The sequence below is a fragment of the Phasianus colchicus genome, chromosome 2, assembly GCF_987193195.1.
Source record: "Phasianus colchicus chromosome 2, bPhaCol1.hap1.1, whole genome shotgun sequence".
Taxonomy (NCBI): Eukaryota; Metazoa; Chordata; class Aves; order Galliformes; family Phasianidae; genus Phasianus; species Phasianus colchicus.
Window position 1 is genome coordinate 30,176,587 of NC_143437.1, and position 14,915 is coordinate 30,191,501.

At 63.3% G+C, this 14,915-nt stretch overlaps 1 protein-coding gene across 3 annotated transcripts; it reads right to left on the bottom strand.

Annotated features, from left to right (window-relative positions):
- Nucleotides 1-796: 796 nt before the first annotated feature.
- On the bottom strand, nt 797-14,909 carry LOC116229399 (uncharacterized). 3 transcript variants are annotated; one of them, XM_031593886.2, is made up of 31 exons: nt 14,376-14,909; nt 13,222-13,323; nt 11,905-12,057; nt 11,374-11,505; nt 11,104-11,295; nt 10,943-11,026; nt 10,701-10,819; nt 10,479-10,593; nt 10,138-10,224; nt 9,832-9,947; nt 9,600-9,750; nt 9,297-9,388; nt 9,010-9,088; nt 8,779-8,901; nt 8,414-8,670; nt 8,169-8,292; nt 7,850-8,035; nt 7,491-7,646; nt 6,698-6,918; nt 6,228-6,405; nt 5,940-6,086; nt 5,432-5,782; nt 3,390-4,769; nt 3,233-3,313; nt 3,054-3,140; nt 2,867-2,958; nt 2,712-2,797; nt 2,506-2,572; nt 2,135-2,295; nt 1,521-1,667; nt 797-1,258 (listed from the first exon to the last, which is right to left on the bottom strand). In XM_031593886.2, the coding sequence occupies exons 1-31, from the start codon at nt 14,772-14,774 to the stop codon at nt 1,032-1,034; spliced, it is 5,892 nt and encodes a 1,963-aa protein (XP_031449746.2). In that variant the 5' UTR covers nt 14,775-14,909; the 3' UTR covers nt 797-1,031. The 3 variants fall into 3 exon arrangements, with proteins under 3 accessions (XP_031449746.2, XP_031449736.2, XP_031449755.2); XM_031593876.2 differs by having other exon boundaries at nt 1,521-1,670; XM_031593895.2 differs by lacking the exon at nt 11,104-11,295 and having other exon boundaries at nt 1,521-1,670.
- Nucleotides 14,910-14,915: the final 6 nt, after the last annotated feature.

The following is a 14,915-nucleotide window of genomic DNA, read 5'->3' on the forward strand; positions in this document are numbered from 1 at the left end:
CGGGTCGAGCCGGCACCTGTCGGGCTGTGCGCTTCGGCACCGCGCTGGCCCCCGCCCAGCACATCGCTCAGCCCCGTGCAGCTCCTCTCTTCCCATTAAGGCAGCGGAGCGCGCACGGGCCGGGACGAAAACAGATGCTCGAGCCAGGAGCCGGAGCCAAGCGGGGGCCGCGGCCTCGATGCCTCCCGCCTCCTCTGAGCCCCACGAAGCCCCCCGCCCGGCGATAGCCGCCCCCCGCCGTGCCCGGCCCCAACCGCGGGGACGGAGCGAGGCGCTGGGGTGGGGGGAGCGGCTCCCCGCCCGCGCTGCGGAACTGGGCGGCAGCCAGCCCGGTTATTTTAAGCCCCGTCCTGTGCCTGCGGAGGAGAGGCTGTACCACGGATCCCGCTCGGGCTCCCGGTCCCGGCCTCGGAAACTACCCCCTTTTCCCCAGCGCTGGCACACAGCAGTGTCCGTATGAGCTGCTCCTTACTTTTCCTCACAATCAGGAACCAGAGAGGCTGAAGCCAGCACGGCCCCGCGTCACTACTGCAAAACAACCTGCGCGTGGTGCCTGCGGCCGCCCTGCACTGAGCAAACGGGGTTTGCTGAGCAGGCAGCAGCTGCCCTGCTGAGCAGCTGTGGGAGACGGCCCGGGTGGGATGAGCTGAGCTGGGGGCACAGCACGGGCCCAAGTTCCTCGGGGGGATGAGGGGAGGGATGGGAGGGTGCCAGGCACTGAGCCCAGCCCTGACAACCCCTTCCTCAGCAGCCACTGCCACCCTCCTTGGCAAGAACCGAGAGCCCCGCTGCAGGCTGGATGAAGAAGCTCCCAGACCAAGTGTCTATCTGTTTTTTAATAAAAACAACCCTCCCACCCCCGCCTGTACTGCGTGTGGGGAGACACCTGGGGACAAGCACCCTGTGCCAGAAAGGGGAGCTGGGGTGCAGTGCGGCCTCACCCCGGGAAGGGGGCGAGTGGTGAGCTGGTGCTGAGAGCAGACATGGTGCAAGGATGGCACCTGAGAGGAGGAAAATGGACAGGTTTCGGGTCACTCCTTCTTCCCAAAGAACTTCTTGAAGACTGATTTGTTCTTGGGGCGAGGGGTCTTCTCTCCCAGCACATCCTGTGGGCTCCCTGGCCGGGCCACAAAGGAGTGGCAGCGTGCCCTGGGCATGGCTGCTGCTTGCTCACTGATGTACAGTGTGACCGAGTAGCTGCTCCCGGCCTCCGGTGGCTCCTGGGGCATGGCCACAGGCATGATCTTCTGGTAGGTGGCTGTGGGAGGGAGCAGTGAGCAGGGATGAGGTACCAGCTCTGCCAGAGCAGCACCATGCAGGTGGCTGCAGGGACGAGGGCACTGGTGCCATCTCCTGGCAGTGACAGTGAAGCCAGCACCTAGCCCAGAGCAGCTATGCTTCAGCCTGGCCCAAGGTGTAGGAGATGCCTCCTGGTGGGACAGGTGACCCATCCCACCACCACTACCACTCCAACCAATGCCAGTAGGTGCTGGCTGCCCCAAACGTGTGCACTGCCATACCTGAGGTGAAGGAGTAGGACCTCCTCTTGTTGGCCACCAGCCCGTAGTCAGCGTCTGGGCAGCTGTTGTCCCACAGCCCAGGGGACATCCTGGATGACCACTGCTGTTCCATGGACCCAGCTGCATGGCTGGTGGCACCACAGACATCTTCTGAAGCAGAAAAGATACATGTTGGGGGCAGGGAGAGCAAGACACTTGGGAGAGGCACACCGAAGTGGAAACATGCTCTATAAGAGTGGGTTGCCTTGACCCAAATGCAAGACACCAACACAGCGCTGGAACACAAGCCAAGGCACCTCAGGACAACCTGGTATCATCCCCATAGAGTATAGAGAAATCTACTGATATCCCCAGGCAGATAACTGGTCCTTCTCATCCCCATTCCTGGGCAAGGGACCCTGGAACTCCTTGCCCACACCCCACTGCCTTCCAGCCTGACCCACAGCCTACAGCTTCCTCCAGGACTGTCTCCTTCACACCCCTCAGAACTGTGGGGTGAGGCAGGGGGGCAGAGAGGAAGCAGGGGGCTGTATGTGCAGGGCTGTATGTGAGCAACAAGGAGGGGAGACTCTATAGGCCCTGGATGTAGGAGGACACCAAGACAAGGAAGTCACCTGCAGCCACTGTCCCATCAGCTGGGCCATCCTGGGTGCCCAGTGGCTGTTGCAGTTGGGTGTTGGAGCGGGGCAGCACCACAATCTCCGGGCTCTTGGCAGTCATGGCCTGGTGGTGTCCCTGCAAGTGGGGGCTCCCGGGGCTGGGCAACTTGCTGAACCTGGAAAAGAGCAAAGATGTACCAAGTAGGCTTGATGGAGCTCAGAGCTTCTACGGAAGGGCCAAGGGGAATAAATAGCTAGTACTCGCTGACCTAATGGCATGCTACTGCCATGGTGTGGGTTGCCAGATGCAGTGAGAGGAGGACAACACTCAACATGAAGCACAGCACAAAGCTACCCCCAGAATTGGCTGGCCCCTGGCTACTCACCCCCCAGCAGCCCTGGGGCTCTCAATGCATTGTGTGGCTGCCTGGAAGTAATCCACTTCGGGGAAACCTGGGGAACAGCAAACAGCATGTTAGGGCACAGAGGCACAAATCAGCAGCAGGGCTGCACTCTGGCTGTCCCCATCCCACCAGCTCCAAAGACTGCAGGCAGGGTGCCTGCTCCTCCTGCCCACCCAGGGGCCGCTCACCTGAGTTCTGCTGCAGCTTGGAGACCCATTCGTTCATGAGGGGCTGGGAGGGGGCCCTCAGGAGGTACTCGGAGCCATCCCGCAGCCTGGGAGAGGAGAATAAGTCAACAGCAGGACCAGCATGCCTTGCAGATAGATGCCATCTCTGTACTCACTGCAGCCTGAAGCAGTTGGTCTTCTTCATGTACTCAGTGTCCGGTGTGCAGATGGCTCCGGAGAGGTTCAGGGGAAGGGCCACCACGGAGCTCTGCAGCACAGGGAAGGACAGAAGCAGTGATGAGGCGTGCAGCTCTCAGTTCCCTGAAGGGGGAAGACCCCCCCACGCAGCCCACAGCACTGTACCTTGAGGCTGTCCCTGCGGTCCTGGTAGAAACACAACGTCTGCCTCATCAGCACAGCGTGGAAGAGGCCCCAGGTACGGCAGCTCGCCTGTGTGATGTGGGTCGGGATGGCTGTGACATGCAGCAGCTGCTCACCCCACAGCCTCAAGCCCCAGCGCCCTGCTCCTAAAGCAGCCATACCTTTCTGCCCCCTGCCTGCAGCACGTGCTTCCTTTCGAGCGTCCCCTCCATCATCTGGAACTCCGCTTTCCCGGTGGCAGCCTGCAAGCAGAGTAGAGCAGCGTTTGGTGAAACAGCACTGGCTCAGCTCAGGGCAGAACCCCAGCCCAGCACTGACCTTGCTGCCCTCTCTCTCCTCTTCCCGCTGCCTGTGCTGATCCCGCACACCTGGGCTGTCCAAGGGGGCTGTGGATGGCGGCTCCTCCAAGCAGGGGGTGGCCCCATGGCTCTTCTCTCCAGGTGGGCTGTGCAGGAGCTGGGCAGCGCCAGGCAGGGTGAACTTGGCCACCAGCACATTGTTGGCTGCTGAGAGGATGAGGGGCCCGCCAGCTGTGTTGGAGCTGGGAGGGCTGCCCGCTGTGCGGCCAGGTGCCCGCCGCTCGCTCGCCCCATCCCAGATGGCCTGCAGCTCCTCCTCCTCCTCCTCAAACTGCCCGCGGGCAGGGTGGCACACCTCGGTGGTACCCAGCGCCGGGCTGGGGGGATGTGGGGGGCCCAGCGCCCACTCAAAGACAGAGAGCTGGGTGGGAGCAGTGGAGGAAGCGCAGGCAGCACTGGGGACTGCTCCTGCCCTGCCCGAGGTGCCGGTGGAGGATGGCCCCAGCTCCTGCCAAGCAGCTTCGTGACGCCTGGCCCTTCTGCCAGGGCTGCCATCCTCGTATGAGCGGGCAGCCAACGCGTCCCGCTCCCGGCTGCTGACATGGGGCGGCCGGCTCAGGCGAGAGTCCAGGATTCCCTCACCAGCACTGCTGGGTTGCCGCGGGCTGCCGTGCTCCTCTAGGCCCCAGGCCTTGTGCCGACCATAGCTGGGGTTGAAGCTCACCTCTTCAAACCACGTTCCTCGCTCGCCCTTAGGGGTCTTCCCTAGATCTTGACTCTGTCCCCCCGTGCCCTCCTTCTGCTGCCCAGCCTCGCAGCTGGGCTGCCAGAGCCGCACTCCCGTGCCCTGCCTCTCCTCCTCCCGTGGTGCCGCATCCTGGAGGCACCCCAGGTCCTTGGGCAGCTCCAGGCTCAGCACGGAGCCCAGAGCGAGCTGGGGGCACGCGGGCTTCGACCCCGGGGAGACGCAACGGGGCTGGGGGTGCCCAGGGGCCGCCCCGCACTCGGCATCAATGTCCCGCACCAAGGGGTTCTTCACGTACAGCAGCAGCTCCCCGAGTGGGGGGCTGGGAGCTGCCCCCGCCGCCTTCCTGCGGCCACATTTGAGAGGCCACGTGTTGGTGGGGCCGCGGCGCTCCTCGGGCGGGGGCTGCAGGGAGCTGGAGCCCATGATGCCCTGCAGCGTCAGCAGCCGCGCCTGCTCGGCCCTCGCCCGCTCCCTCCGCTGCAGGCTGTTGAAGAGGGACCCGGCTCCGGCTTTGGGCAGGGTGTGTGAAGCTGGTGATGTGCCAGCAGCAGGTGCTGGCGGGCGGCAGGATGCAGCAGGCGGTCGCTTTGCAGGCTGCGGTGTGCTGGAACTCTTCCTGGCTTTCTCCCCATAGCTCTCCTCCAGGGGTGCCTGCGGACACAAGGAGCAGACGGGTGATGGCGGTGCTCCCAAAACACTCGTACAGCCTGGGCATGTGGAGCTGGGAGCACACAGCTTTCCCCAGCACCCAGTCTCTAAGCAGCAGTTTGGCCTAGAGGAGCTGGAGTGCATCTCCCAGCACCCTGGGGACTGACACCCCCGGCCCTTGGGCAGCTTGCAGCCCCTCACCCTCAGTGCCAGGCACACTGCTGTGGCAAAGCAGGACAGCATAAATTCAGAGCGGGCAGGTTCACACCATGCAGCCACTGCCCCACATGCAGCCTTCCCAGGCTGTTACCTCTTCCAGCAGCTGGTGAGGCAGCTTTCTCTTTCGCTTTAAACTACCCCAAGTGTTTCCTAAAAGCCCCTGGCAACGCTTCCAAAGGGTTTTAGAGCCTGAGGGTTTACTGGCAGGCAGCTGAGCAGCAGGAAAGAGATAGAGAGAGGTGAGGGAATGTGAGGTGAGGATATTTAGCCAGCGGAGCACAGACAAACAGGTGGCACAAGCTCATCTTTAGCCCTTGGGAATTACTCAGCATCCAGCAAAGACTTAGGCCTTGGGACAGCCCAGCCAGGTGCCACCATGGGAGATGCCCTACAAGCCCCTGGCACAGCTCCCCACAGTCCTGCACTTACGGTGCAGCCCCACGTACCGTCCTTGGCGCCTCCTCAATCTGCACCTTCTTCTTCTCACCCTTCTTGCTGATGCTCAGGATCAAGTTGACTGTTCCCCCCAGCCCACTGGGGCCCCGTGGTGGCAGCAGCAGCATAGAGGTCTCAGAGGAATCCCAGGCCAGAGCCTCCTCAGGGGGTCCCAGGTTGCTAGGCTCCCCACAGCTCTGCTCCCCTCCCAGTGGCGTGTCTGAGAGAGGTGATGCTGGAAGGGAGCCCACTGCTCCCACCTGCACCTGCAGCTCTGGACCTGGCTCAGGTGTGGGGAGGGAGCAGAGTGTGATCCTGTCTGGGCTGAGGATGCTCTCCTGAGCACATGGGGCATGCTGCTCCTGGAGATTAAAAGGAAAGAGACAGTAGAGGAAGGGCTGCTCTATTTCAAGACAATCCTCCCCTTGTCCTGCCTGAAGCACCAGGGCATGACACATCCATCATCTACTTCCGTGCCACCGGCTTCATCCAGAGCTTTCAGTGCAGCTGGGTGCTCACCTGGCCAGCAGGGGATGCTCGCAAGGGGCTCTCTGGGTCTTTCCTGTCCTCCTGCTTGTTCCCGGGTTCCCGCTGGTGCCTCTGTGCTCGCCAGCGCACCAGCACCCAGCCCAGCATGCTCTGCAGCTCCTCCAGGCGCTCCTGGATCTGTGAGGATGGAAAGGAGGTGCTGGGTGGCTTGCAGGACCCTGTACCACTCACCAGGCTGCTTGCCCACAGTCTGCTCTCTCCTCCAGGTCTGCTCCAGCAGGATTTCTGTAGGATGCTGAGGGGCTGCTCACCACTCACCACTGCACTCAAGTTGTGCTCCTCAGCCACCAGCTGCTGCCCTGCTGCTGCCAGCTTCTCAAACTCCTTTAGCTTCCCCTCGATCTTCCTTTCCAGCTCCTCACACTTGGGCTCCAGGACACCGTGGCTGCTTGGGTTCTCTGAGAAGATCTGAGCTCGCGTGTCCTCTGTCCAGGAGCTGAGGGAACAGGAAGGACAGGCTAAGGTACAGACCAGATCAGCCCCAGGGAAGCCATTCCTGACCTGTCCTAGAGGACGTGGTTTCTCAGTCATACAAAGCATCCCAAAAGCTGCCAGTGGCTGTTCCTCAGCTGAGCTGAGTGACACATGAGATCTTACAGATGATGTTATGGCCCCCAGCTCTGGTTCCAGCACTGCTTACATACATGCCAGCATCCCTAGCTCTAGCAACTTCATGCTGTCAGCACCACTGCCACAAAGGTAACCCTCAGCAGCTCACTGTCACTTACATCATGGCCAAGTAATCCTTGAAGAAGTGCTGCAGCCGATCAGCCTGCTGCACACGGATACGGGTCTCCTGCAGCAGCTCCCGCAGCTCTGCCCACACCCGTAGCGTGCGCTGCGCCTCCCGGCCGATGGGGCACAAGTGTGTGGGGCAGAGCTCTTGCAAGTGGAAAGCTTTCTGCTCCAGCTCCTCCAGCCTCCCCTGCAGGCCCTCTGACACCACACGCTGAAAGCCAGAGAGAAAAAGGGATTCATGATGCTTAGCGTGACATAGTAATGAACTCCCAACTCTTAACCTCAGCACAGGATCCACCTTATGTGCTGGTTAGGATACACCTAACCCATCCCATTTCCCACTGCATAAAAGGGCCGGGGGCAGAGCTACTCTCTGCAGCTGGGATGGGCTCTCCTGTATCCTGGGACTCAGGGAAGGAGAGGAGCACATCGGCAGGGATGTGGAGGCTCTCCTAGGGCATGGAGAGAGCGACACTGCATTGGGAAGATGAGCAAAGCAAAGGGTTGTGGCTTCTCCGCATGCCCGCCTGAGTCACCTCCCCACTGACGGAAAGATGAGCGAGGCGCTGGCAGCTGGGCGCTGGCACACGGGAGCTGACGTAAGTGCTCTCCCTTCCCTGGCCCGAGCTGAGCTCCACTGGAAAATTCCAGCCTGGATGCCGTAGTGTGCCAAGGCTGACGACACCTGGGCCCCCAGGGGCCAGTGCCTCCCTGGGATGGCCTCATCCAGCCCTGACACCTCCCCACAAGGCACCCAGCTGGCCAAGGTGCTCCCGGGCTTACCTCCATCTCCTGCTGCCGGCTCTGCAGGCCCTGCAGCCCCTGGAGGTCCTTCTCGCTTTTCACTGTGGTGAAACCGCTCTCTGCTTGGGCAGTGTCATGAGCCAGGGCCTTGGCTTCGCAGCAAAGGGCCTCAAGGCGCGGGGACACCTCTGCCACCTGGGTGGGCAGGAGGAGGGAGATGAACCCCAGTGCAAATGTAGCAGCAGAGGAGGGATGGACACCCTCCTGTTGCTACACTGATCCCATCTGTGCCCACAGGGATGAGTCAAGGTGCATTCCCCACCCCAACTTGGTGGCACGTCCAGCTGTGGGTGGACAACCCAGGTGGCATCCCTCAGCCCTCAAGCCCCATCCCCTACCAGGCGCTCCAGGCTTTCCGTCTCCACTGCCACCTCCACAACCCGCTCACGCTCCTTCATTGCACTGTTCAGCATCTCCACGGCCTCCTGCAGCTCTTCCAAAGGGCTGCTCACCTCCTTGCTGTCTTCAGTCTGGGCAGAGAGCGGGGGAAAAGCCCCCTGCGAGCCATGACACCTGCTCCCTGGCTGAAGCCAAGAAACACTGGGTGTGAGCGAAGTGGGGAGCAACCCTCTAAGCAGACAGGCTGCAGAGGGGCCCCCTAGGGTCCCCCTGCCTGCCACAGACCAACTCTTGGGCTGGTCCATCCCCACTGCTCACCACCACAGATCCCTGCCGGTTCCGTGATTCCTCCTCTTGCAGGTTCTGCAGGAACTCGGACAGCACCAAGGAGTCACGCAGGTCAGCAGCTCGGCGCCGCAGTGCTGACTGCACTCGTGCCAGCCTACAGGGACGGGTGTCTGACATGAGGGACAGGACTCCCTGCAGCTCCTCAGGTAGAGTGTCCATCTGCCTCCTTACCCACCCTGAGACCGGGAAGGACGCAGCCCGCCCTTGCTACTCACTTCTCCTCCACCATTTCCACCTTCCTCTGCATCCTCCTTGCCCCCTCGTGCTCCATTGATGTCTCGCTCGCTGCCTCCTCCCGCAGTGCCTGGAGCTTGAGGCTGCACAGCATGAGCTGCCTCTCCAGCTGGTCTGTCCCCTCCAGGTCCCGGCGCAGCTCCATGGGGCTTCGCATGGGGGCTGGCTCTGAGAGTGACTCGGCCACGGCTTGCAGCCATCGTTCAGCACGGTCCAGCTCTCCAACCAGCCTCAGCGCCTGCAGGGACAGCAGGGAGGTGAGAACAGCTCCAACCACTGGCTGTGAGCCACCCAGGGATGCAGGGAGCCCTTCCATGGGACCCAACGTGCAGGTGGTGCTGCTCACCTTATCAATTTCCCGCAGCACTGCACCATTCTCCTGGTGCTTCCTCTGCAGGTCCTCCCACAGCTCACCCAGCTCCCGCAGCATGGCTTCCACCTGCGGGCTGCCTGCTGCCTCCTGCCCCTCCTGGAGGAGAAAGAGCGGTAAGGACGGCCCTGTCCAGCAATCCCCTGCTGCCCTGTGCCAGATAGGGCTCAGCCCCAATGCTGGAGCTGTGATCCAGCATGGCCCTACCTGGCGGGCATCCTGCACCTGGGCCTCCAGTGGCCGTGTGCCCTGCTCAGCCTCTGCCTCTGCAGGGACTCTCCTCTTCCTGCAGAGGGGGGGACAGTCAGGCATGGGGAACCCCCTCCTTGGGGCTTCACTGGGAATGAAGGAGCTGAGGCTGCCACAGTGTCCCCCCACCCAAGCACTTTTCTGCCCTCCTGGAGAGGAACTTTAGATGCAAGGGACAAGCTGGGTCCCAGCAGGTGCCCCTCTGCTCCCATTCCACTCTCAACAGGCACCACCCAAGCCCATACCTCTTGCTGTCCCCTCCCACTGCTGCAGATCCGGGGCTGCTCCTCTCGCCTCGCATGTGCTCCACCATCTTCCTCGACATGTCCTTCTGCACCTGCAGCACAAAAGGACCCACGCCTCTTTTACCCAGCCCAAAGCATGCTTAGCTTTGTATGACTGAAGGGCTCATTGCTATGGCTTTCTGTATCTCAGCCTTGGCTGAGTGACAGGGTTTGGCCAACAACCAAATTCCCACAGGCTTCTCCGTCTCCCTACTGCAGAGCCCTGGAGATGCTGGGGCAGGAGGGTTGAGCTGCCATGCTCACCGTGACACCAGGATCTCTCTTCTGTCTGTCTCCTGTGTTCTTCCCCTCCAACTCCTGGACACTAACATGTCCACAGGGCTCAGTGATCACAGCTACAGCTTCACTCCCTGGGAAACCACTCACTGGAACCAGTGCCGGAGGCTTCTCGTTCCTGGAAAGGGGCAGAGTGCAGTGTGGTATAGAGGGCACAGGATAGACTGGAGCTCAGGGAGCAAGGTGGGAGCTGCTCTACCTCAGTGCCTGCTGGAGCTGGGCCCAGCTCTCCTTCACATCTCGGTGTTTGGCAGTGACACGAGCTGCCAAACTGGGCTGCAGGGTGAGCAGCTGGGACACAGTCACGTCCAGCATCTGGAGGACGGGGAACAGGTAGGGAGCAGTGGCAGGACTGCTGAGGGATGTGGGGCTGTTTGTCCCCCCGCTGTCCTCCAGGGTATCTCCCCCATGCAATAGCCCATGGGTGCCAGAGCTGACCTGGTAAGACACATGAATCCGTCTGCCAGGATGCTACCCTGGCTCAGAGAATGAGCCCTGTACTTACCATCACTTGGCTGGCTATGTCCCTGACATCCTGATCCCGGCCTATCTCAGCTTCCCCTTGCTTCCCCATGCTGCAGACACTCCTCCACTGCAAGAAGAAGCTACGATCAGTGGTGGGAGAGGGACAGGACCTGCTGACACGTCAAACACGTCGTTCAGCAAAGCTGTGCATGCTGTGCTGGGCTCTCATCCCACACTGAGCTCTGTCCCCTGGCTCCCTGAACTCCGTGCCCAGAAAATGCTCAGCATGGCAGCCTCCATGCAAGGCATGAGAATGGGGTGCTCCCCACCCATCTTCACTGTGCATGGGGCTGTGTGGTCCTAGGGTTCGAGTGCCAGTACCTTGGCATGGATGGCATCCAGCAGGGCATCCGCTTGCTGCAGGAAGGCAGCAACCTCCAGGGCCAGCTGCAGAGCCTCGTGGTGCTCCTTTAGAGTCCCCTGCATCCGCAGCCACCTGCACAGATGGGAAGGCAGAGGTGAAGGGTGATCTGTGCCACAGTGCTGGCTGCACCAGCAGGAAGTCCAACTCTGCCCTGCACAGCCTACGCTGCCTCTGCTCACATCTTATTGAGGTGCTTGCGCCGGGCAGAGATGCTCCTGCTCTCACTTTTGCCTTGTTTCTCTAGCTTCTGGGCCAGGCTGTTAAGCTCCTCATGCAGGCTCTGGAACTGCTGCTCCTCCTGCCCATACAGAGACAGAAAGAAAAGAGAGAGGTGTGAGGCCTCACTTGCAGGCTGGAAGGCGGAGATGGAGTGGGCTGTGAGGCTGAGCTCCCCCAGAATCAACCCCCAGCAGCCTCTTACCTGCTTCAAGTCGAGGATGCGGCGGGTGAGCTGGATCTTGTCTGGGCACTCCTGCAAGAGGGCTGCCAGGGAGGGCTTCTCTTCCTGGGACAGGGGAGGTTGTGAGCAGGCGGGGACACGGCTGGCATCCCACCCCAGAGCATGCTCCCCACAGCCCACACCTTGCTCCGCATCCAGGCCTCCAGCCGCTCTGCCTTCCTGCCAAAGTCCTGCAGGCTGCGCAGCCCACCCAGGGCCCGGCTCTGGTTGGCAGCTGTCTGTCTCAGGAGCTGCCACTGTTCCCGCAGGGCCAGCAGCTGCCTCCGCACCGCCTCGGCACCAGGGCTCGGCCCACACATCAGCTGCTCACCCATCTGCAGAGCCACACTCAGCACCAGGGGCTCCCGGGGCTGTGCCCTACCATGAGAGCCTTGGGCCGGTGGGGAGCTCACCTGGTTGAGCTTTATCAGTGTGTTCTCGAAGTCCTTCATCTCTCTCTGCAGGGTCTGAGCTGCCTGTTCCCAGTCCTGGAGGTCGCAGCCATCCTTCAGGTCCCGCAGCTTGCCTCGCACCCAGCCTTCCGCCTGCAGCACGGGAAGAGCCGTGTTTGTGGATGCCTCTAACAGCACATAGGCTCAACCCACCCTGGCACAATGGGGCAAGATGGCGAGCAGCCGCCTTCCCTGCCTGCTCCATCCCAGCGGGAGCAGCTCCTCGCCCCCACTCCCTCTTTGCTGCCCGTTCCCATGCTGCTGGGGAGGGAACAGATGAGGAGGAAGGCGGGAAGGCGCCCGCACACGTGGGGAGGAAGCAGGGCCCGCTGCGGGCTGACCCCCTCTCCCGGGGCTGACAGCCAGGCGGAGGCGGCCAAGCATGATCTCACGCCGCAACAATGGCTCTGCTCGAGGCCGCTGCGCAGCTCTTCCCGCCCCACCGCCCGCACGGAGGGCAGCCGGCCCCAACCCACGCCCCGCCGGGCTCACCTGCAGCACCTCCCGGTTGAATTGGGCGAGCGGGGGGCTCGGCTCAGGCAGACCCGGGGATCCCACAGCAATCTGCCCGCTGCTTCTTGCTGCCGCCAGCTCCTTGCTCCTGGGGTTCTCCCTGTGGGGTGCTGCTGGGGGGGCTCCCGCCAGCTGGAGGGCAGGGGTGTGTGTGTGGGGGGAAATCAGCGTGCTGCCCCAGGACCCTCCACACCACCTCCAGGATAGGCACGTGGTTTGGAAGCCTGGCTCAGCTTTGTGGGCCTGCCTCAGCCCTCAGCCCACCACCCTGCCAACATGTTTGGAGCGCTCTCGTCCAAACCTCGGTCCTGACCACCATGCTCATGGCTCCTCCAGCATGTGCCCACAGCATGGTGACACCCCAAGGGTGCTCCTGAGTCACCCCATGGAGGACGGAAGGGCAGAAAGCGACCCAAGGAGACCCCTGCTCCTGGTGAAGGGAGAAACGCGGACTCTCCCTGGGGCCCGGCGCTGACGAAACACACTGTCAAGGCTCCAGCTCCGCCAGGGGCCATGGCGAAGGTCAGCCAGCACGAGGGGCTGGCCCCACTCCAAGCAAGGCCCTGGGACCAGCTGCACGGAGCTGGGGGGAGTACAGCCACCCGGAGCTCATTCCCAGCATGGCGGATGGGCTCCACTGCCCCCAGGGACAGTGCTACACCCAACCCTGTCACAGCTGAGCCCGGGCATCGCGGGAAGCACCAGGCCACCCCAAGCTGGAGCTGATTTCACTTCATGCCAGGTCTAGCCACGCCAGCCTCCAGCTCACCCCAGGCATGGAGGAGATGCAGGGTTCTCCGCTCCACAGCCAGCTTCCCAGGTGGCATAGAGCAGCGGTCCCCCCAGGGACCCAGTGGCAGCATGCCTGCTGGCTGGCACCTCCTGAGAGTGGGGCTGTGGGGCCGGGCAGTGGCTGCAGGCTCCTAAGCACTGTGGCATGTGCTGCCCTGCTGATGACATGGGAGCTGCATTTCAAAGCTTTTCTGCCTAACCACAAGAACTACAGAAGTACTTTCTTTCTTCTCTCTCTCTCTCTTTTTTTTTTTTTAATAGCAGCACAGATTCTCAGGCCCTTCTGCAACTCTGACATCTTCAGCCTGTGGACACAGCAGCAGTCCATAGCCCACTGCCTCTGGGAGCCACAAACCCAGAGCCAGCCCCACTGGCCCACTAGCCCCATGCACGTCCCCAAGGCTCCCTTCACCTCATTTCTGAGCAGACTCCTTGGCAGCAAACCCACAGCCCCTTCTGTCAGCCCGAAACCATGCCCTTGGCTGGGATGCTCAGGATACGTACCATACCAAAAGGGGAACCTCTGTCCACAGGAGAGCAGAAACCACTGGACCGTGGGCTGCCAGCCTCATGCTTCTCATCCTCAGCATCCTTCCTGAGAAAGACCTAGAGGAGGGCCAGGCATGTCCTCATCAGCATGTCAGTGGTCTCAGCACCTTGTTCCAGCCACTCCCTGCCTAGGCAGAGATGTACTGGCTGCAGGCATCCTCCTCCCGCACAGCATAGCAGGGCAGGGAAAGCACGAGCTCATCGGGGGCTGCCACACCTGGCGGTCCGGGAGATGAGGACCAAAATATGGCTAACTCACAGGGAAGGGCTGCCGCGGGACAGAGAGGTCACGGGTGTGAGCGGGAGAGGCAGGGGAAGGGAGCCCGGGAGCCACGGGTAGGTATGGAAAGGAGCACGGAGAGGAGCCCCAGTGAGCTGCTGTGTTCCTGCCCCGGCGCTGCTGCCCGTCCCACAGGGATCCGCTTCATCCTTCCACCCGCACCCCGCATCCCTGCACAGCCGATTCCCGCTCTCAGCCGCACACCCCCGCGCCGTGCGGACAGGAAGGGCCGCTCCCGGCCGCGCACCGCGCCGAGCACATGGCGCTGCCTTATATGAGCGCGGGGAGCCCTCGGCCGCTGCCCGGAGCTGTACGCGTGCCGGAGGGAGCGGCGCGGCTCCGCCTGGCCTTTATTGGCAATGCAGAGAGCGGCTGGCAGAGCGCTGCGCGGCTCTCCGGGCGCTGTCCCGCCGCGAAGCAGCTGCCGCGGGCCGCGGTCACACCGCAGCCGGATCCCCGTCCCCGCTCGCGGGGGTCTCGGCGCCGCCGGGCCGGGGCGAGGAGGGCGGCCGCCAGGCTCCGTCCCGCTCCCGGCGGGGGCAGCGGCCTCGTCCCGGCCTCCGTGAGTCACTTCCCTTCTCCCGGCCTCGGTTTCCCCTCTGGTCAGAGCGGGGGGGCGAGTTCCCGGCCCTCCGCACGCGGCCGCATCCCAAGGGCCGAGCCCCGCTCCTTCCGCAGCCCCGGCGAAAGCCCGGACCCCGGCCGCCCCGGACCCCCGAGCCCTCCAGAAGCGCAGGAGGGCACAGCGGCCGTCCCGGCAGCCCCGGGGCGCGCCGCAACGCCGGGACCCGGCGCCTCGCCCGCAGGGGTGGAAGCGGGGCACGCTTACCTTGACGTGCGCCGTCCCCGCGCCGCTGTTGTTGTTGTTGTGGTTCCTCTCGCCGCCGGCCCGGGCGGGGTCCCGCGGTGCCCCCGCGTCCCCCCCGTGCCAGTTGGACAGCGTGATCCTCTTGATGGAGCGCGCCAGGGCGCCGCGGCTCACCCTCTCCTCCTCGCCCGGGCCGGTGCCGGTGCCGCGGGGCTGCTCGCGGGGGCCGGCCCGCGCCTGGGCCAGATACAGGGAGATGCGCTGCTCCAGGCCGGCACGGAGCCCACGGCGGCCGTCCAGCGCGGAGGCGAGGGCGATGCGGGGGCAGGAGTCGGCGGAGAACTCGGCGGCGCACTTGGGCAGCGAGAGCTTGGTGCTGATGGTGAAGGGCTGCACCTTCCTCGCCGTGCTGCCCGACATCCTCCCGCTGCCCGCCGCCGGGGAGAGGCTCCGGGACGGGCGGACGGCCGGGGGGGAGCGCGGGCCCGAAGCGGCGACGCGGCTCCCCCGCTGTCCGTCCCCGGCCGGCTCCTTCCCCGGCACGGGCGCGGCGGTGCCGGG